Source organism: Symsagittifera roscoffensis, chromosome 7 (assembly GCF_963678635.1).
Source record: "Symsagittifera roscoffensis chromosome 7, txSymRosc1.1, whole genome shotgun sequence".
Lineage (NCBI taxonomy): Eukaryota > Metazoa > Xenacoelomorpha > Acoela > Convolutidae > Symsagittifera > Symsagittifera roscoffensis.
In genome coordinates, this window is record NC_087068.1 from 30,640,260 (window position 1) to 30,661,377 (window position 21,118).

The window sequence follows — 21,118 nt, forward strand, 5'->3', positions numbered from 1 at the left end:
TTTTGAACAGTATCCATTTATAACTTCCACAATTCAATGAAAGCAACATCTACAATCTTCCGGCATGGGTATTTTTGACCCCGGGTCGATCCCTTAAATTTTCTCGTTCTTTTTCTGCCCTCCGGGGCTCCTCTTCTCGCCAGAGCGTTATTGCTGCGGTATTTCTCGTCTCTCGTTCCGTCTTCGCCTGTTGGTCCTCCGTCCCTTGTGGGTCTTCAAGTGTCGGATAGGGGTTGTCTGGCAATGGATTATCTTCTAATAAACCCTCTATGTCAATTTCTTCCTTTGCAATGACAACTAACTGGAATCTTTGGATCCAATCCTCCCACGGGACCGGGGTTCCTGAGACGGCTCAGGCCAGAAAACTTCAAGGCCACTATAGGCTGAATCCGTATTTGAATGCGCCATGTCGAAGTGTGCGTGAGTACTACTTCAGAAAAAAATTGAAGAGTAAAACGTAAGACGATCAATTGTGTTTCTCACCTAATGCCAGCCACTGGCTGTACGCATTTTGTAAACTAACTGTAACGTTGACCTTGAACTCAACAATCATACCGCATTACGTAATACTACAATTAAACATATTAACATGTTATAGGGTCATAGTATGACCTCTGCACCACACCCTCAACCCCAAAACCCCAATATGCTGATTTTTTGAGAACACGTTTTTCTTGTCGGAGTGTTTGGAGCTTTTCCTGTCTTCCCACTTCCCATGGATGGTGTTACCTTTCATATTACAACATCGAGGTTGCTTTAGGAATCAGCTAGTAGGAAATATGGGGTAAGCATGGAAGTGTCGAGTATAGCAGCCCTGTTCTCGTGTAGGTTTGGGAGTGGGGAGTACGGGCGTGACTGGGGGGACGGGTGCAAGTGGATCTGTGTGGCCGCCATCTGCTTCCTCTACTTCTCGATCATAGTCCCAGAGGTCACTTTCGGAGCTAACCTCAGTAAGTATAATGTATGGAAAAATTTTTTGAGGCTTATTTTGTGGGTGTGGGGGTTTTCTAATTTGGTCTTAAACAGTTTTTTTAATGAATAGCTGCAAAGCCCTGTAGTCTGCAAAACTGGATTGCGTTGAATATCTAGGCAACTGGTTCTTTTAAAATTTGCTGCTCTAGAAATTGATGCATAAAGTTTCCATTTATAAGCACGGAACAAAAAAGGCAGAACGTAAATGATAACAACGACACATCTTACCAGGCTTTTGTCTTGGTCCATTCCTGATTTGGTTATCAGTTTCAGTTTTCCATTTGTCTATTAGGCGACCTGACCCACAACAGTCTGAAAGTGGAGATCACTCTGGTGGGGACAGGGATGAGTGGGGTGATATTCGCTCTATTTGGGGGGCAGCCTCTGCTCATTCTGGGCGTCACTGGACCCCTCCTCCTCTTCGAAAAGATCCTATACGAGTTCGCCGTTAGTTCATTTCTTCTCGTTTTAGGTTAGGATAAAAATAATCACAAAATATAGATGAAGCAAGGATTGCCGGTTGCTGTGTAAGTAGCACAAAATGTTCCGACAACATTCTCAGAATTTTTTTCAAGTTAGTGTCTTTTTTGTTCGTCGCGTGATGATAGAGATATACAAACGCGTAGAATTTTAGTGAGTTAGGCATAAACGACTACAATTGTGGTAAAAAACAAAAAAAAACAAAAGATGAAAAAGTTTTTTTTCAAAAAAGTTCTTAACTTTTTTTTCAACTTTTTGCACAAAATTCAAATATTTTCAAAAGTTTTTTTTTGGCTGAGAAACGTTATATAAGGCATCCAAAACGGTATTCTCTTTTTGTAAAATTGCTAACTTTTTTAGCTTAAATTGGTAAATTTGATTCAAAACAAATATTACTCGCTCGAAAATAGACGAAAAACCAAAAATTTCCAGCCAGTTTTTCTCGACACCTCAAATTTTTTTAAAAATTTTAAACACTAGTTCGAATCACGACTGAAAGGACATTAATATGATATATCTTTCAACCCAGTCCGATGATAATTTGTTGTACCTGATTTTGCGTGAAAAAAAAAGAAAAAAAACTATAACACACCTCTATATAAAACTCCTCACCCCCTTCAATGGTCGGAACAACAAGAACAGCTGGTTACTAGGCAAATAGCATAGAAGGCTGCAACCATAGTCTTAAATAACACACAAAAAAAAGTGCTTTTTTCAAATTAGTGTCATTTTCTCTGAGTGGTGAGGTAAAAGGATCTGAACTAAAAACTAAAATTTAATCATCTTCGTTAATCATATTAAAACAAGCAAGTTTGACAACAGTTTTCGCTGAAAAGTGATTTGAAAAACAAAAAAAAACAAATAAAATGATTATTAATTCAAAATTTTTTTTGAATTTTTTTGAATTTTAGATTTTTTTAATCCCAAAATGACCTCAAAAAACGACTGAAAAACTTTAATATGGTATATCACACGACCCTTTCCGATGATTATTTGTGATTCTTGATTTTGCGTGGATAACAAAAAGAAAAAATTAAAACACACCCAAATACAAAGTTTCTCCACATTATTTATGGTCGAACTATAAAAGTAATCACTAAGTATAATTAAACTATTTAAAAACTTAATACCCTATATGCAAAGTTGTATATTGGTTTGTTGGCCTAATAGTTGATTCATAATTTATTATGAGGATTTTGCTTAGTAGCAACATTTATATCAAACTAATTCGTTAATTTCAATTACATGTTTGCGCACAAAAAATACCACCTCTTGTGAGCTTTGTTTTCATCCTCCTAACTCCGATTATTCCGTATTGCCATGAAAAGTGTTCAGAACTTGCAGAAAAAATCGTTCTGTCTCTTTTTTTGATTCCGAAGCAGTTTTTTTCCATATTTCAATTTCTAACTGTTCCGATACTGTCAGGCATTGCTTCACTCAAGGACTACTTTGATTTCTCCATAAATGTTTTTTTTTCGACTATTCTGACCCGACACATGCATTTTTTTCGATTTTTTTCCTTGTCAAATACTGTTCGCGTGTTTGACAAGTCTTCACTTACACTTGTTGCATATGTCTTTTAAAGGATTTTTTTTTTACAAGCCGTACAAGTATGTAAGAGACGGTTGGCGAAAGTGGAAAAAATGCAGAAATTTGCAGAAATTTTTGAGCAGAGATTTTTTCAAGTATTTATGACAATTTTTGGTTAACTTTTATTGTTCCGACTTTCGATACGAAAGTAACGGAATATTCGTGCTCGGGGTGGGTTTTTTTCAGACAAATTTCGACTTTTTAACTAGCCTTTTTTGACGGAATTTTTTTTAAGCTTTTGTGGTCTTGAGCTCAAATTTGAAAAAATACTTCACCTGTGATCATTTTTCGTAAAGTTATGGGGGTTTAAAGATTACCATTTTGGCCAATTTGGGACAATTAACAACGTGCGATATATTTCGCGCTATTAACGTGCAAGCGGAGATTTAACCCGTCTTAGAATTCGTTCCAAATTGGTTGAAAGAAGCTTATTTGCCACAATTGATTTGTTACAAAGAGCGAAAAAGTCCTAAATTATTCTGATAACTGCAGACGTGCATTCATACGTAATTATGCATTTATTAATGCACTAACGACTAATGTCTATCTATACAAAGCTGATTTAAATTAACCGGACAAAACGCGTTAAACTTGAAATTTAAAACGCATTTTGCTCAAATTAGTTGAGTTTAGGTGAAAACTGATGAAGACAAAACTTGCTTAACTTTTAGCATAATTAGTATGGTGCAATTTAATTTGCAAAACTCGGGTCCAAAATTTTACCCCAAAAATGGGTCATTTTGGTTTTTCTTAGTTAATCGAAAATTACGCCAAAAATACCCAGTCGATCACAGACATATTTATATCAATGTGAGCCTATTACGTAGCCCAACTAACTTTAATCAGGAAATTTTCTCCAAAAAAAACTTTGCAAACCGTTTAAAAACTGTTTTTAAAGAAAAAGTTGGCATTTTATATAGTAAAAACGACCTTTTTTTATCTATCAAACAAAAATGAAATGACTTATACAATGTTTTGGAGAATATACCTTTCTTAAAGTTTGTTGGACTAGGTAAGGGGCTCACATTGATATAAATATATCGGTGATCGACTGGATTTTTTGGCGTAATTTCTGATTAACTAAGAAAAGCCAAAATGACCCACTTTTGGAGTAAAATTTTGGGCCCGAATTTCGCAAAACAAATTACACCATTATTAACTCTGCTAAATTTTTAAGCAAGTTTTGTCTTCATAAATGTTAACATAAACTCAACCCAATTTGAGAAAAACGCGTTTTAATTTTCAGGTTTAGCTCGTTTTGTCCGGTTAATTTAAATCAGCACTGTATGCCCTTTTCGAGTTCAATTGAAAAATTTTTGCTAAAAGGTAAGCACTTTGCACTGTCCAATTACGAAGGGAAAAAATGCGCAAAACACCGTCTTCTAGTTTTAAAAGTGGTTGCTAGTTTTTAGATTTCCCAGCGGATTAAAAAATACTTATTGATCTAGTTTTTTTAGTGGGATAATCAAATCATTTTTTCCAAATTTTAAAAAGTTTTAAGGTGATACATTTTATTTTCGGTTTTTTTGCTCTTATACGCTTTTCGAAACTCTCTGTAGGAAATGTTATGTCCGTTCAGCTGAAAGTTGACGTTTTAAAGTTTTGGTATCTGGTTGAGCTTTTTTTACGTCGAAAACTTTTACTTTTACAAACGAGTAATAAGGAGTCGGCGTTTTAAAAATACTTTTTGAAAAACATTTTCTGAAAAACCATCCCTTCAAACTTAAGTTTGACGGATGCAGAAGTTTTTAAAGTTTCTAGCTGGGTTTGCGTTTGTAAAAATTTTTTTTCATAATTAATAATTGCTGATGTTGTAGAAATGTCTTAATTTTTACACTTCTGTAACTTTGTACTTTTAATAGCACCCGGGGGAACTAAACATTTCATTGGTTTTTTGGAGAGGGGGGTCAGCAGGTTCAGGCGTTAGGAGTAGCTTGTATGATTAGGAGTCGGCGTGGCCGGATGACGAGGCCAAGTACTTGCAGCTGCGAATGTGGATTGGGGTGTGGACATTTGCCTTCTGCTTCCTCCTCGCCATGCTCGACCTCTCCTTCCTCATCCGTCTCTTCACCAGATTCTCAGAGGAGATATTCGCCAGTCTCATCGGCGCCATTTTCATATATGAGGCGGTCAAGTGGCTAGTGCATGTGAGTTGAGTTTGAATTAGAATGAGGCGTGTGTATGGGTTAGGGAGGCCTCAGATGCAGCTAGGATCTAACAGTGAAACATGAGCATATTTTATAAGACAAACAATAGGCGGATGTTCAATTCTTGTCGCCAAAATTTTCCAAAGGGTTGTCCCAAGTACTATTTTACGACATCCACTTTCGGTCGAACAAATCAAATTTTCCCTAAGCGCTTTTAGCACCGATGAACACTAAATTTGAAGAGCAACACATTTTTTTCCAAAAAATCTTCCAAAAAAACCAAACAACGTCAGTTTTAGCTTGCTTTTTTCAAATTTGTCTGCGACGTATAACTTAGCAAAATAGAATACTTAAAATACTTTAGGGATGCTTCGGAAGATCAATTTGATCGACCTAGAAAAGATCGACCTTTTCCCTATTTTTTAAAACAGCCCCTCCAAAAATTCCTGCGCATGCCGCTGGTCACTTGGTATTTAGGAGAAAACTGATCAGAAAACTAATTTGAGTTACTAGCAAGCCCACAGCTTCTCAATGTTATTTACATTAACTTTTTTTGTATGGTGTTCACTTAATTCAGCTAATAAACGTTTATTTTCGTATCATGCGAAATATTTTAAGACTTTAGGTGCACATCTTTGGCGCCAATTCCATCAATTTTTTGACTTTTTAGATATGCTTAAGAGTCAATTAACATAGTTCAGACTCTTATATCCGTCGCGATGACAAGAAAAGACTTAAGATTTGTTCAAGCTCAAATTAACTTTATCGCGGTTTGACTTTTGATTTTTTTCAAGTTCAGTTAATTTCCTTTGTTAAAAAGAAGGCAAACTCCAATATCGGACAGGAAAAGCATTATGGTGGCAAAAACGTGATCAAGTTCTTATTTCAAAAATGGAATTTTGGAATTTAATTACCAGATTTTCCAGCCAAATGAAAATTTTACCTTATAATCAGCCCCTCCAATCTAGTTTTGTCAAAATTGCTTCGTTTTATCGAAAGAGTGTCAATCATAACATGTTCTTGAAATTCGAAGAGATTCAAGACACTTTATGTTTCGTCTTTGAAGTTCGAAAGTGAAGATTTTTTTATTTTGCTTCTGTTTACTTTCTTTCATTGACTATTTTCCAACTGCTTGTTGGCTATGTTTTTTCTTTTGGGAACACTTTTTACGGGATCAAATTCAATGAACGGGCTCTTTTCCAGTCCCCATCAGCTTTCAAAATGCTATATGGCTAATTTCGTAAAGGTACAATGAAAAATTGAAGAACAAGTTTGTCCGCAATTATCAGTTGGGTCACCATGCCAAAATTCATTACATTATGACAACGTTGAAGAAATTTTTCAAAACTGAAACTAAGAGGCGCGGGGCAGTGGAAAAGAGCAAAGTAACTAGTAGATACTGATAAGTCATGATGATTTTTCTAAATTTTCTACATGAAAATTTTTTATTTTTGTTTTATCTCAAGTTTAGACAATTTTTACTTAGAATGTTATCAAAAGTTGCATATCAACCGACTGCAAATGATCTGCACTTACTTCTTTAAAATTATTTCTTTGTTTTGTGGTTTTCAGCACTTACCGGTTTTTCCGATTCTGAGAACACCAATTTTCACCAATTGTAACAATTTTTCGATGGAGGCAACGTTTTTTTCGAATAAGCGGATTCCAAAAATTTAACCATGTGAAGCAAAACATTTTAAACGAGAAAACTGCATTTTTGAGAGTGACAACTTTTTTTGATGCTGTTGCTTCTAAACATTTCACACCATTCGAAAATTTCATTTGAAAAAGTTAAGACTGGCCATTTCAGTTCCGGAATAAACAAGTAAATGCTTCAAATAGAGACTTTCCGAGAGGTTAGTTCAGATCGTTTGTAATCGGTCGGTATAAAACTTCCTTGAAATACTTGGTAAAAGTTTTTCATAAATTTCCGTAAAATTGGGCATATTCAGAGTCGATGAACGTAGTTCAGACTTTTACATAGGCCTCGATGATTTTTTTTTCTTTTTTTTTCAGGATAAGACAAGAATTTGTTCAGGCTTAAATTTACTTCTTCGCGATTTGATTTTTGATTTCTTCCCAATTTCAGTTCATTTCCTTTGTTAAAAGGAGGGCAAACGCCACTATCAAACAGCAAAACTAATTAATTCTCACAAATTGTGATCGACTTCTAGTTTCAAAAATGGAATTCATTTTTCGGATTTCCCAGAAAAACAAAAAATAATTTCTCAAATTGGTTTAATTTTATCATAAAAAATGCCAATTATTTATTGTACTAGAAATTAAAAATGCTACAAACACATCTATTTTCATCTTCCAACTTCGAAAATTGAGATTCAACTTCGAAAATTTGTTTTTTTTTGTTTAATTGACTCTTTTCCAATTGCCTGTTGACTATGTTTAGAAGGTAAAAATCTGAATTTGCATTTAATTTTGTCTGCTAATATAGTTTCGAAAATGAATTTTAAGTTTTAGATTTCCAATCGGATTCTTTTCATTGACTCTTTTCCAACTGCCTGTTGACTATGTTTAGAATATATTCGCCAGATCGTTTGTAATCGTTTCAATTTTGTCTGCTAGCATAGTTTCAAAAAAGAATTTTAAGTTTTAGATTTCCCAAAGGATTAAAAAATTAAACTAACGATTTAGTTTTTCAAGACTCAAGGATCATGGTGAATATAGTCTAAACATATAGTTTCAAAAATGAATTTTAAGTTTTAGATTTCCCATCGGATTAAAAAATTAAACTAACGTTTCAGTTTTTCAAGAATCAAGGATCATGGCGAATCATGACTTTTATATAATTCGTAATATTTTTTTCGTTTTTTACATTTTCACTAGAAAAAAATAATCAAATTTGTTCGCGCTCAGAATTAGATTTATAGCGGTTTGAGATTTGATTAAAAATCGATGAACATAGTAAAGACTCTTATTTAGGTCGTGACAATTGAAAAAATTTTCAGGAAAAATCTTAACTTATAAAAAAAATTGTGTTCAAGCTCAAATTTCATTTTTCGTGATTTAAATTTTGGTTTCTTTTCAAGCGCAGTTGATTTACATTGCTAAAGGGGAAGACAACACCATTATCAAACAGCGAAAAAATAGAGGTGACAAAAGGGCGATCCGATTCTATTTCCGACAGTGGATTTTTTTTCCGACTTCCCAGCTCAAAAAAATTTACCTTTTGATCATTTTTTTTTCAAATTGTATTATGGGGCCAAACTGTGTTCTGGATAGGCGCACAATTTTGTGTCTGTCTGTTCCTGGTTTCCAGAGAAAAGTCTTTAAACATCTTAAATTTTTGTCAGAACGATCAAAGAAAATGAAGGAACAGAAGAAGAATAAGCGAGTAATAAGCGAATAAGAAGGGAGCGTCCTTGTTGCGGAATACGCTTATATTTCCCAAAAAGCACAGTTTGGCCTCGTAATGCGGGTCAATTTTATCAAAAAAAGTTCCCATCTTAAAGAAATTTAATTGCATATCTTTTTTTCTTTGAAATTCAAAAGTTGAAGAATTTGCAAAAAGCAAGTCAATTTTCTTTTCTGTTTCCTTGCGTTCATTGGCTCCTTTCCAACTGTCAGTTGGCTATGTTTGTAGGTGTTTGCTGAGCGACTGTGCCCGATGAGGGACTGTTGTGTGACCCAGTCATTCGCATTCATGACCTCCAACTGTGTCCCAAACAACAACAGCAGACTGAGACGAGAGAAGGAAGAACAGACGACTCACTATAATGAGACTTTTCTCAGACTCATACGTGAGTTTTGGTGTTAGGAATTAACACCTTTTATGCGAGAGAAACAAAGACAAGCTTAGTAGATATTTGGTTCTATTTGGCGCCTTAGGACCCTCTCTATATCCATAGGACCTAAATTAAGGCTCTTGGAGGATAAGGGAAACTTCTGTTGTCAGGCGATTTTAAATTTTGAAAGTTTTCCAGCCTGATAAGTTGCTACTAATTTGCCCAGTTTAAGTCAAGAATTTCACTGAGCGCATGCATTGTCTACATAACGTCTGCAAATCGAAATTTGTTACAAAATCTAAATGTGCAATGTTTGTTTTTTTTTCGAAAATTGTAATAGTCCACAATAAACTAAAATATCATCTATACAAAAATAACATTTCAAATCACTATTGTATCAATTTCTGCCAGGAGATCATGACCCCTCTGGACTGGTAAAAAGTGAGAGCGGCAGAACAAGTGAGAGCGGTAGGACTGGTATGGACAGTGGTGTGAACATGGGCATGTGTCCCCGGCAGAAGGACTCCTCCTACCTCAGCTGTGCCATGGACTTCTTCCGTCCCGACGAGGCTCTCCTCGCCCTCCTCATCCTCATCACTGTAATCATTGTGGCCATCGTGCTCGAGAAGTTCAGAAAGGGATCCCTTTTACCCCTCAGGGTAGAGTATAAACAATAAGCTGAAATAGTTTTAAAAAACAAGCTTATAAGAATATCCTCTACGATATAAATTGCTAGTCATACTACCATTGATAAGGTCATTTTGGAAGCTCAAGCAGAAAAAAAAGCAAAACCATTAAACTGCAAAGACATCTTAAAAGTGGATAAAATTTGAAATCCCATTTTTTATATCGCAAGCGCAAAATGTTTTCCACGGAAAAAAGTTACCGACAACTTTGAGTTTTTTGAGAAATGCTGAAATACTCGATTAATGATATTTTTTTTCAAGACTTTTCGTTTCAATTTTTAAACGCGTTTTCAAACAAATTCGCAAGTTTGGGCCCTCTCTAAAATTAGTGTCTGTTTGCGGTAAAAACAGCTTAACAAAAATGTTTAAAACATTTTTTGGCAAAAAAGCGAATTCAGTAACTAAAATAGTACCAAATCAAAACTTGAGAGCTGACTTTAGGGTTTGACGGATTAAGAATAATGAGAAAACTCGAGGGCCAAACTTGAGGTGTTGAGAATATGGTCTCCATACCCCCTCTCCTGCTATTGATAGATGTAACCCCTCTTGCTCTGTGTTTAGGCGCGTCTGGTGTTAGCCGAGTTCAGTCTGCCGGTTGCACTTCTCTGTGGCACCCTCCTATCAATTGTTTTTGCCCCCTTCGTACCGGTTGAGGTTACACAAAATATCAACTGTTTAAAAAAATAAGACCTTGTACAATCATGTGATATTCATCTAAGTTTCGGGCAGTTTCAAATAATACGATTGCAATTTGAGACATTTCAAACAATCGCGAGTACCTCCAAACACTGATTCAAGCGAAGAAAAGCCCGGTAGAGTTAATGTGGAGCAGGTGTCTGTTAGTTGTCAAAATGGCGTGGCGGATGCTGATTCTTTGAAAATGTATACCATATAGAAGGTTGATATGTTAATAATGTTTGCAGAGGATGCACATGGCGTTTCCGCCCACCTTCAGACAGATCACTTTCGCCTCTTTCGGCTATGCGCCCATCTACGGGTTCCTGCTGGGAATCTTCCTCACCATACTCATATTCACAGAGACACAGCTGTCAGGGTAAGATCATATAGTCGGTTAGTAATGCTCTTTCCCATTAAGTAGCTCCATGCCACCAAATTGTGCAAAGCTCCCATAGTGAAACTTTATTTTTATGTGAAACTTTATTTTTTCGTTACAAAAGTCAGGAAATAGAATGGCAGAGAGCCGCTAATAAAGCTCATAATTGTAAAAAAAAATACCCCGAATCTGCAACGCACTGCTGAGTTATAACCGATGGTCTTAACTCATAGAGTAATTTCGGATAGGGTACACCGTCTGCTCGTCACGCTATCTTATTTTCGGCCGGATAGATTCGTGCAACTTCTTAGTCTAATACCGATCCTAATCTTACTCTTATACTATCTAGTCTCAGGTTGTTTAACTAGTCTCTGCTAGGCTCAATAGATCTAGGGTATACTGGTTTATTGCGGCTGCTGAAGTTCTCTTGGAGAGGCAACTAATTTCTAAGTTAAATTCAAATCTCTCTGGTGCTGAAATTACAAGTAATCTCAGCACTTACAAATAAGTGGGTTGTTAGTTAGATGGATCATGATTGGTTAATATTAAATACTTTACAGTGGTAAAATATCTAATTTATCCAATCATAAAATGTAGCTTAGATCAGGTTCCACTGCCGTAACTTGTCATTCACTTTATCCAAAAGATTCTTATCAAAAATAAAACTAATATGATAATCGACTTTGCTTGTCTTCTATTCTCATGAGCTCTTCAATAATGTGAAAACAAAATGTAAAACGTAATGAAAGGTAAATGTCTAGATTAATAGCGACCCAGAGACGCAATCGACTGACGCGGGTGACTGCATTCCACGTGAACATCCTCCTCCTGGGATGCTTCGCACTCTCAAGTGGGTTCCTGGTCACACCATTCGTATGTGCAGACCCACTAAGAAGCTTCTACCACATCAGTTAGTCATTTAAGTCAGCAAAAATAGCAACATACGAGCTGTTCAGCTCTTGACGGGGAACCACAGTTGTACCCTTGGTTGAAAACTACTATGGCCGTTTCTGTTGATTTTACTGGGCTCAAAAATGTTGCCTCATCCGTGAAGCCAACGAGCGCTGATCATGGTGGGCCTCTCATCAACAATTTTTGGACTGAAAGGCAGAAACGAAGCTATTTTACCACCGTTCCCTTCAGAATACATTAAGCTAAAATTCTAAGAATCTGTAAATCTTATTGTAAATTAAAATGCTCTTTGATACAGCTTAGTTCTTCTTTTCCCTTTACCATCTTAAGCACATTGAGCTTATATTGAATCAAATAAATGGCACAAAGGCTCGTGAAGATCAGAGTTACAAATATGAAGCGAAAAAAGAGCCAATTTTTATTTTTCTGCTCTGTAGGGGCCCTGACGATCTACTCTAAAGTGAATGCCCCTGGGGAGACCCCTCGGATTGTGAGGGTGCAGGAACAGAGGGTAACTGCATTGGTGCTCAGCATACTCACTGGTACTCACACATCCCACTTATTATCTACAGATACTCAACACGCAATTTTATCTGGCTTCTTCTATTCTTTAGCCCACATCTTTTCACTCCCTTTAATTCGACCACGAGTCGGCTAATTTAAATACAATGAATAAATAAATCACATGGTATAAAAAAACTTGCTATCGCGGGCGTAGCTGCTAATTTAATTGCAGGTTAAGCCAGGGGTAGATATAGGGTTTTCTCGAGGCGGGGGGTTTTCACAAAAAATTATCGAACTTTTTTTAGGTCGACCAAATTGATTTGATGAGCTCTCCGGATTTTTTGGGAAAATTTTGACCAAAAACAATTGCGTTTTTTTGGCGCGCGTTCCCTTCAAAATGTCAAAACGAGTATATTTTGGCGCCAAATTTTTTGGGTTCGTCAGCCAAAAAAAGATATCTCAAAATAGTACAAAGTGGGACCCTTTGGGTAGGAAGGTTCGAATCCCTGAGGAAGAAGCAACCGCCCTTCGCCCCCCTCCCCCCCTAAATCTGCTGGTGGGTTAGACTGTTTGAAATTTTTGAAAATGACGATAATTTGACATAAGCTTAAAATTTACTATTAACCTTTGACTTATTTATGTTGGCATTTATAGAAAACTCTAACACACATTGGTTTGGATGAATATTTATGAACGTTTTTACTTTTCAAAGATCAATTAAATGTATTATAAGTTTAAAGACTCTTTTTTAGGTGTGACGGCGTTTGCGGAACTATTTCTGCGCTACATCCCCATAGTGGCCCTGTATGGAATCCTGCTGTACATGGGGTTGATCACACTGTTGAACCTGGACATGGTGAAGAGACTCAAACTCATTCCGCAGATGAGAGAGTACCATCCGGACACAAAGTACATTCGAGTGGTGAGTACACTCACATCTGGGCCGAGCTCTGTGACTTAAGTCGCGGCCATAAGGGGGTTGCGCATATGATCTACTTTGGAAGATTTCCCAGTGAAATACAAAAAATATCGACTATTACATCTTTCTCAAATTGAGTTATTTTATCAAAAAAGGTCAATCATTAATTATTCTTGAAAATCAACTTTTGAGGCCACATTTTTTCTTAAGTTCAATTTTTTTTCAAAAAAAGTATCAGTAACTTTTTTCCTTTTTCCTTGCGCTCATTGACACTTTTGCAACTGTTTGTTGGCTATATTTAAGATTCGATGAACACAGTTCAGACTCTTTTGTATTATTTTCAGCTCATTTTCTTTGTTAAAAGGAAGGCAAACTCCACTATCGAACAGCGAAAGTGTGAAGGTCACACAAAACGTAATCAACTTCCTGATTCGAAAATGAAATTTAATTATCAGATTTCCCGGCGGAATCAAAAATTTACTTATTGATCCAGTTTTCTTACAAAAAGTTTTCTGAGAACTCTGGATGTGGAGCTCATAAGCTTTGTCCTTTAGTTTCGCATGCGCCGGATGAATTACGCAAGGCTTTGTAAAAGCTAAAACAGAAAGAAAATTTTACCGAAATCATTCATACTGTGACACAATTAATTTAAAAATGCTGCTGACAAACTTTATTTTGCAAATTTTTGACTTAAAAAATCGAGGCAATAATTAAAGCATCAAAGAATAATAATAATAATCATAATAATTATAATTATTATGATTATTATTATTATTATTATTATTATTATTATTATTATTATTCTTATTATGATTTTTATTATTCTTTAATGCTTTAATTATTGCCTAGATTTTTTAAGTCGTAATGAACGTAGTGAGTACTCTTATATTGTTTTTGGTGTTTTTTTGTTTTGTTTTTCAGGAAAACATCTTAAAACTTGTTGACGCTGAGTTTTTGTTTTTCGCCGTTTGGCAAACTCCACTATTGAAAAGCGAAAGTTTAAAGGTTACCGAAAACGTGATAGTCTTCTTGTTTCGAAAGTAATTTAATTATCAGAGTTCCCAGCGAAATAATAAGTTTAACCTATTGATCCAGTTTTCTCAAATTGGGTCAGTTTTATCAAAAAAGCACCCATCATAAAGTATTTGTAAAGTATTCGGCTTTTTTTCTCTTTCCTTGTGTTCATAACTCTTTTCTTACTGCCAGTTGGCTTTGTTCAAAAAGTTTCAATCATGTATTTTTTTTAGAAAATCGGAGAGCTTTAAGACCATCTATTTTTTCTTTGAAATTCAAAATTTGAGATTTTTTCAAAGAACAAGTACGTGTTTTTTTTTGTTTTCTTGCGTTCATTGACTCTTTTCCGGCTTTCTGTTGGCTATCCTTTTGCTGTTGTGGAATCCAAAGTTGATCGATAAAACATAGCGCATATGAAAACGCTAGCTCAAAGCTTTGAACTTTTTGCTCGATTGCTACCTCATCGAAAAAAAAGCATATCAAAATCAGTCATATTTTGATATTCATCTTCCGCATTTTTCAACAACATTTCCCAAGAACTATTCAGACTGCTATAGAAATGGAAAAAAAATAAATTGTAGGAGTATAAAGTCAGCACCTCAAAATGGCAATGAACATATACAACAACCTAGACACTTACTCAAACACACGCTTTTTCATCCCCGCCATTTATCTTCCTTTCCTTCTCGAAAAAATTTTGTTAGTAAAACGTTTGTTAGCCATGTCTGGTTTTAACCAAATAAAGCACTTCCCGCACCTGAGTTTATGGATCATAATCGATTATTATAGAAAATTATTGTCAAAAATAGTGTCATTGTTGTAATCCATTATTGTTCAAATTTAGACCACAAAATCGATTGTTTGATTTTCGTAAAAACACAATTCTTTAAAGTATATTTTAATGAGTTATAATCCATTTAAATTTCATTATAAATTATCATTATGGATTATTATCTTCATCTATGTTTTGCAAAGTCATTTGCAAAAAATGCAACATTTTTGCGTTACTCAAGGCCTACTCGCAATCTAAACCTACTCAATTTGATATATAAGGCGCATTTACCGCTATGTTATCACCCCCACTTTGACCCCAACCAACCCCCCCATATTTACAGCCCCAAGTTATTCCCCCAACCCTCAGCCCCAAACCAAAAGCCCCCCCTGATATTTAGCCTCCCACCGTATTTACCCATTTACCATCCTCCCCTCGCTTCCATATTTACCTCCCCCCACATCAACATTTGCCCCTCCCCCACATCTACATTTGCCCCCTCCCCCACATCCACATTTGCCCCCCAGTCCTCAGATCCACTTTTGATACCCCCCCCCCCCCACCCCCGCTCACACACAACTTTACACCACCCCCTACTTTTATACACCTACCCCTAACCCCACGTCCCCCCGTAAAAGTTAAAGTAAAGGGGTGGGGGGTAAGCGGGAGTGGGGGATGTTAACGAGGAGGTGTAAGCGGTGGTATAGGGGGTGTATAATCGATTAAAATGTTTTTTTTTTATTGACAGAAATTAGGTTTATAATCCATTTTGATCGATTATAATTGAAAATTTTTGAATTTTATTAGGAGTAAAAATGAGAATTTAATAAATTCGATTATTATTCATGAAACTCCGGTGGTTTTAAATCAGTTAATGATATCCAAAGACTGTGTTAACAAAGTGATTAGTTTTGATTTTAGTTTATCTGGCGTTGTTGCAGTGTCCTTATAAACAACATGCACTAAATTTCACAAACAAAATCCTTGTACAACCTGAAAGCAAAATGGTTCAAAAAATGCATTTTTATTTGACTCACCAGACCAATAGCTGCCTTACTAAATTCAGATCCATACTAAATTGCTTACTTTTGACATTGAATTCAAAATAGAGTGAATTTCTTCAGATTTACACTTAATCGATGTTGCTTTTCATGGCGTTTCTTGTTCCTTCGAAAAAAAAGCGAGAGATGTTTCAAAGTTTGCCGTCACTTAGAAAATTTGGAAGTTTCGGTTTTTCTTGACCATCGGTAATCTCAAAACTATAGAGAGTTGCAAAAAGTTCGGACATACAGAATTACATAAAAAGAGCAATCGTTCCATTTTGATAGACTTTAGCATGCATTTTTATTTGTTCAGAGACACAACTTTGGTCTGATAAATTAGGTTTTGCACGCAAGTTCCAAAATAGTTCCATTGCTCGTTTTAATTAATTTTGTCTGTCCGAAGTTTTTGCTACTGATTATAGAAAACAACTTTGAAGTCATTTTGAATACAAAAGATTGCTAAAAATTTGAACAGACAAAAATAATTAAAGAGAGCAAACTGCCATTTATAAGCATGACTTTTGCCTGCAAGTTAGGTAATTTGAGACATACTTTCTGCCTAAAAAATTAGTTTTTGCCGGCGAAAACTGTCTGAAAAAGGTAATTCGCTGTTGTTAATTGGTTTTGTCCGTTCGAATTTGTTTTGCAACTCTCTTTAGCGACAAGCTCAAGGCTCGAATTCAATCACATGTGTAAGAAACTTTACGTTGTCTATAAGTTTTAACAGTTCCATCGGACAAAAATTTTAAGGTTTTGAAATAATTGTGACCTTCATGCTAAAACTATTTCGAAATACAGTGCTGATATAAAATTATCCGGACGAAACGAACGAAACTTGAATTTTCAACCACGTTTTTCTCAAATTGGGTTAAGATTAGACAAAAATTGAAGAGAATAAAAGTTGCTTAGAATTTCATCAGAATTAAAAAAGTTCGAAATTCTCAACCAAAATTTAACCCCAAAAATGGGTCATTTTGGCGTTTTTCAATTAATAAAAAATTACGCTGAAGCTACTTTGGTAATTGATGAGAAATATATATATCACAAGAAGCCTGTTACACAGCCCAGCAAAGTTCCAGAAAAATTAAATCTCCAAAAATCTAAGTAAATTGTTTAAAATTTGTTTTTAAGCAAAGATTTTGGGTTTTATAAAGTAAAAATCACATTTTTTGACTATCAAGCTAAAATATTTTCTCTTATACATGTTTTTGGAGATTTAACTCTTCTAGAACTTAGTTGAGCTGTGTGAAAGGCTTTTGTGATATATATTTCTCATCAATTAACAAAGTAGTTTCCGCGTAATTTTTGATTAATTGAAAAAAACCAAAAGGACCCATTTTTTGGGTAAAATTTTGGTTGAGAATTTCGGAGAAAAAATTGCAGCATATTAATTCGAATGACACTCTAAGCAACTTTGGTTTCACCTTTTGTCTAAGCTTAACCCAAGTTGAGAAAAATGTTTTGTCCGGATAAAGTTTTGTTCATTTTGTCCGGATAATTCAAATCAGCACTGTAGTCCTTGAAAGCTTCGAGCTTGACTTTTTTCGGCGTTTTGCACAACTGTTTGGACAGTTCAAACGAACATTGAAAAACAATTGGCTGCAAAAATTGGCTGCTAAAGGTCGGATTTATGTCAAAAATTTAAAATTTGTCTGTTATGTGTTATTGTTAATGTTATTAACAATAAATTGTGCCTACAATATTCTGTTCCGCTGTAACAAATTATTAAACTTGGGTCAATCGTTTTTGCAAAAACGTTCGTGCAACTAGCCATTCTGCAACTGTCCAAAAAATTGCGCTGTTCTACTTTTTGCTTACTTATTTATTTAGAAAAAAACGGATCTGCTGAAGTATCTACTAGAGAATCTCCACCCCGTAAAATAAACACAGTAAAAGAGCACTAGAATCGCATGAACAAAAAGTCAGTGATGATCATTTTATTTAGACATGCAATCACTCTAAATCGAGAGGGAGCGTAGCAATAAACTCGTGTGCAGATATGCATGAGCAGTATCGTTACAAAAAGCACTCAATTTTTGAAATAAAATTAGCCTAAAGAAACGTAGAGCAAATAAGCGTGCAGTTTTTTTCTGAAAAACGCTTGCTATCTGAGTAAACATAATTGAGTAAAAACATCTTGAAGTAGCGAGCGAGTTAGCTATATTCTTTTAGAGAAGAATGCCATAAACATACATTTTGCGAAAAGAGTCCAGTTGTAGCAAAAATATAAGAGTTCAGTTCCACAAAGAATTGGAACCGGGCCCGGGCTTGATTTTCAAAAGAGTTCACACCTTTCACACTTCTTTTATCACCTTTCACACTTCACACCTGTTGAGGCTTCAGTTCGCTCCTTTAGCACTTTTTTTCGCACGTTTTAACACCTTTTTGAGTTCATTGACAACGTTTGATGTATTGACAGCTTACTGCACAGAGACTCAATAACACCTTTCTGATATGTTATATCAAGCACACGCATTTACGAATCTTATTCAATCACTTTCAACTGTTACTGCTGTTTTGGTCTACTTGAATTTTGAAACAGTTTGATGGCTAGGTTTATAAGTTCATTGATGTCATTGTGCAATTCTTCGATGTCATTGTGCAATTCTGATTTTAATTAACTAGAAACAACCATATTCATGACAACTTTAAACGCGTTTTATTAAATTTATATCGACCTTAGACAAAAAAATTTCGAGTTGGTTGGAGTTTTTAATTTATAATGATGCAAAATTTGTTTAAAAATCTTCCAACCGCAAACTTTACTCCAAAGAATCTATAAGAAGCTAAAACTGACCCTGTTTTGGAATGAAATTTTGGGTCCAAGTTGCACACAATAAGTTGTATAAAAATTTCAGTAAAACGTATGCAAACTCCATCTAATATCAAGCTAAATTGACTGGCTCCGCGACAAGCGTGTCAGTCAGAATAAGTCAAGACCTGAAGAGACTTCATAAACTGGTTTCCATAAACCAACCACAAAAAGTTTTGCCGCTGCTTCGATTGTTGAAAAACTATTTTATACTCCGTGCCTCCAGTGTAAGAGTAAACATCCATTCTGGAGTTGTTCTATTTTTAAGGAAAAGACCCCAACCCAACGGGCTCAGTTCGCCGCTCAAAATTGGTTGTGTTTTGCTTGCTTGCAACCTGACCACATGTTTAGGAAATGCCCTAAAGCCTGCAAATGGAATAAGCTTGGTTGTGAAAGCACCCATAATGTCTTGTTGCGTGGTGCTGACAAAATTTTGCAAACAAAGAGGTAAACATTAGCAGTAACACAAGCCAAAGAAGTTCAAACAAAGCCGCCACGTCGAGTTGGACTAAACTGCAAACTTCGTCGTCGAACGTAGCCGGGTCGCCGTCTTACAAGAAACTCAACGTGCCTTCTTCCTGCGCATCGATTGGAAATAGGTTCAAGCACAGACACGGAACCATTGCTCTTGTAATGTGCCACTCCTGCTGTACCTACTCATGAGTCTCGGCGGGCCTTGCACAGTGTTTAAATTTAACTAAGGCAAAATCTGGATATTCTGGTAAACGGGTTCAATTCGACGAAATCTGTTTCCAGGCAACAAGCGGAGGTGAAAATAATTGCGAAATTTGACCACCATGAGTACTCGTTTAGGGTTACGCCGTTTGTCAAAAACAGTTTGAGCGTTGGTTCCATAAACATTGACGTTCACAAGATAGGTTTCCATATCTACAGCAATTAAATCTATTATCTACAACCAGATTGGATGATACTGGGCCAGGATGTCTTTCATGCAATCAAACCTCTCGAATACTTCCAAGGAGGAAATCAAAATACTTCTGTTGCTATCCGTATGCTTACTGGCTGCATTCTCAGTGGCCCGCTTCCCTCACCATTTGGTGTTCGGGTCACCATTTTCAAGTGCAAATTTGAAGACGTAGCACTTGCCTACCAAGTGAGGAAATGGTACGAGCTAGAATCATATGGCACATTTGAACAAACTGATCCCCGTTCCGCACCTGATAAAAGTGCTCAAAAAATTCTTGATTTTGCTACGCTTAAAGACCGCAGCCGTTATATTGTCGAAATGCTCTGGGTTGAAGACATCTTTCCTCTTTTCGATAACTTTAATGCTTCGCTAGTCCAGTTCAAGTCTCTTCAAAAGGCTCTGGAGAAAAACTCAAACCTGAAAACTCAATACGCATCAGATAATTGAAGTGATTAAGAGAAAGGTTATGTAGTCCCGGTTAGCCATCACGGCTCAAAAAAACCGATCGGACCGAGAATGGTACATTCTGCACCACCCAGTTTTAAAACTGAACAAACCCGGCAAAGTTCGGCGAGTTTCTAACGGTGCTTCCAAGTTTCACGGCAAATCACTCAATAACTCCCTTCTCGTTGGCCCCGATCTGCTGCAGAACCTGTCAATTTATCTAATGCGCTTCTGAGAGCACAAATACGCAGTTTTTGCAGATATTAAAGACCTTTTTATGCAGGTTGAGTTACTAGAAAGCGATCACCGTTCCTTGCGTTTTTTTTGACTGGAGGACCCTACATCAGATGTGAGTGTATTTCAATATACAGGTGGACAACCAACAATATTATCCTGAAGCCGCTTACGCCGTGCTAAACAATGTTTACATCGATAACTACCTTGGGTGTGTGAAAAATTGACAAACTGCTTTAAAGTTAAGTCGCAGTTTAGTTGAACTGCTTAAATTGGGTGGGTTTAATGTTACAAAATTTATTAGCAACATTCCCAATTTGCTTGAGTAAATTTGCATGAGTAAATTCGCCTGGATGGTCCTGTCTGATTCCAATTGAGAGTTTAGAGATCTCTTCGAACTTTCCGTGCACTGCAGTTTCGACTGACTTTACCTTCCATTGGGAGGAGTATAGCTTGTTCTCCAAGACAATGCGGGTGCTCGCATACGTGTTGAGACTCTCACCTAACAGAGACGTTTCAGAACGCCAGATAAGGCCATAATTGATCCAGCAGAGCTTGTCCTTCCAAAGTGTTTCAATTTTTGCATTCGGAGTTTTTGCCAGCTGAGTGTATGCAATCACCAACTGGAAAACATGTGAAAACCTGGAGCCGTATATCATCGTATGCGCCTTTTGTCGGACCGAACTGTTTGATTAGATTTGCTAGCCGTATCCAAAGTCTCTCCGCAACCGCGTTCGAAACTCGTCATCCATTAACTTTGGATATCCGCCATCGCTTTTTTTTCATATTAAGCGCAAACAACAGTGCATCAGCTACCTCCGTTCCGTCATTCATCTACAATTTGTTCTACTACGCTTGAGATCTGCA

At 36.2% G+C, this 21,118-nt stretch overlaps 1 protein-coding gene across 1 annotated transcript in view; it reads left to right on the forward strand.

Moving 5' to 3' along the window:
* Positions 1-790: 790 nt before the first annotated feature.
* LOC134851988 (anion exchange protein 3-like) overlaps positions 791-21,118 on the forward strand; it is an 81,126-nt gene continuing 60,798 nt past the window's right edge. Inside the window, exons 1-10 of the mRNA XM_063868264.1 lie at positions 791-950; positions 1,265-1,419; positions 4,989-5,189; positions 8,788-8,944; positions 9,341-9,588; positions 10,177-10,269; positions 10,539-10,669; positions 11,431-11,579; positions 12,019-12,123; positions 12,838-13,007. Coding sequence (XP_063724334.1) covers positions 791-950; positions 1,265-1,419; positions 4,989-5,189; positions 8,788-8,944; positions 9,341-9,588; positions 10,177-10,269; positions 10,539-10,669; positions 11,431-11,579; positions 12,019-12,123; positions 12,838-13,007 — 1,569 coding nt within the window. The remainder of the gene's footprint in view (positions 951-1,264; positions 1,420-4,988; positions 5,190-8,787; positions 8,945-9,340; positions 9,589-10,176; positions 10,270-10,538; positions 10,670-11,430; positions 11,580-12,018; positions 12,124-12,837; positions 13,008-21,118) is intronic.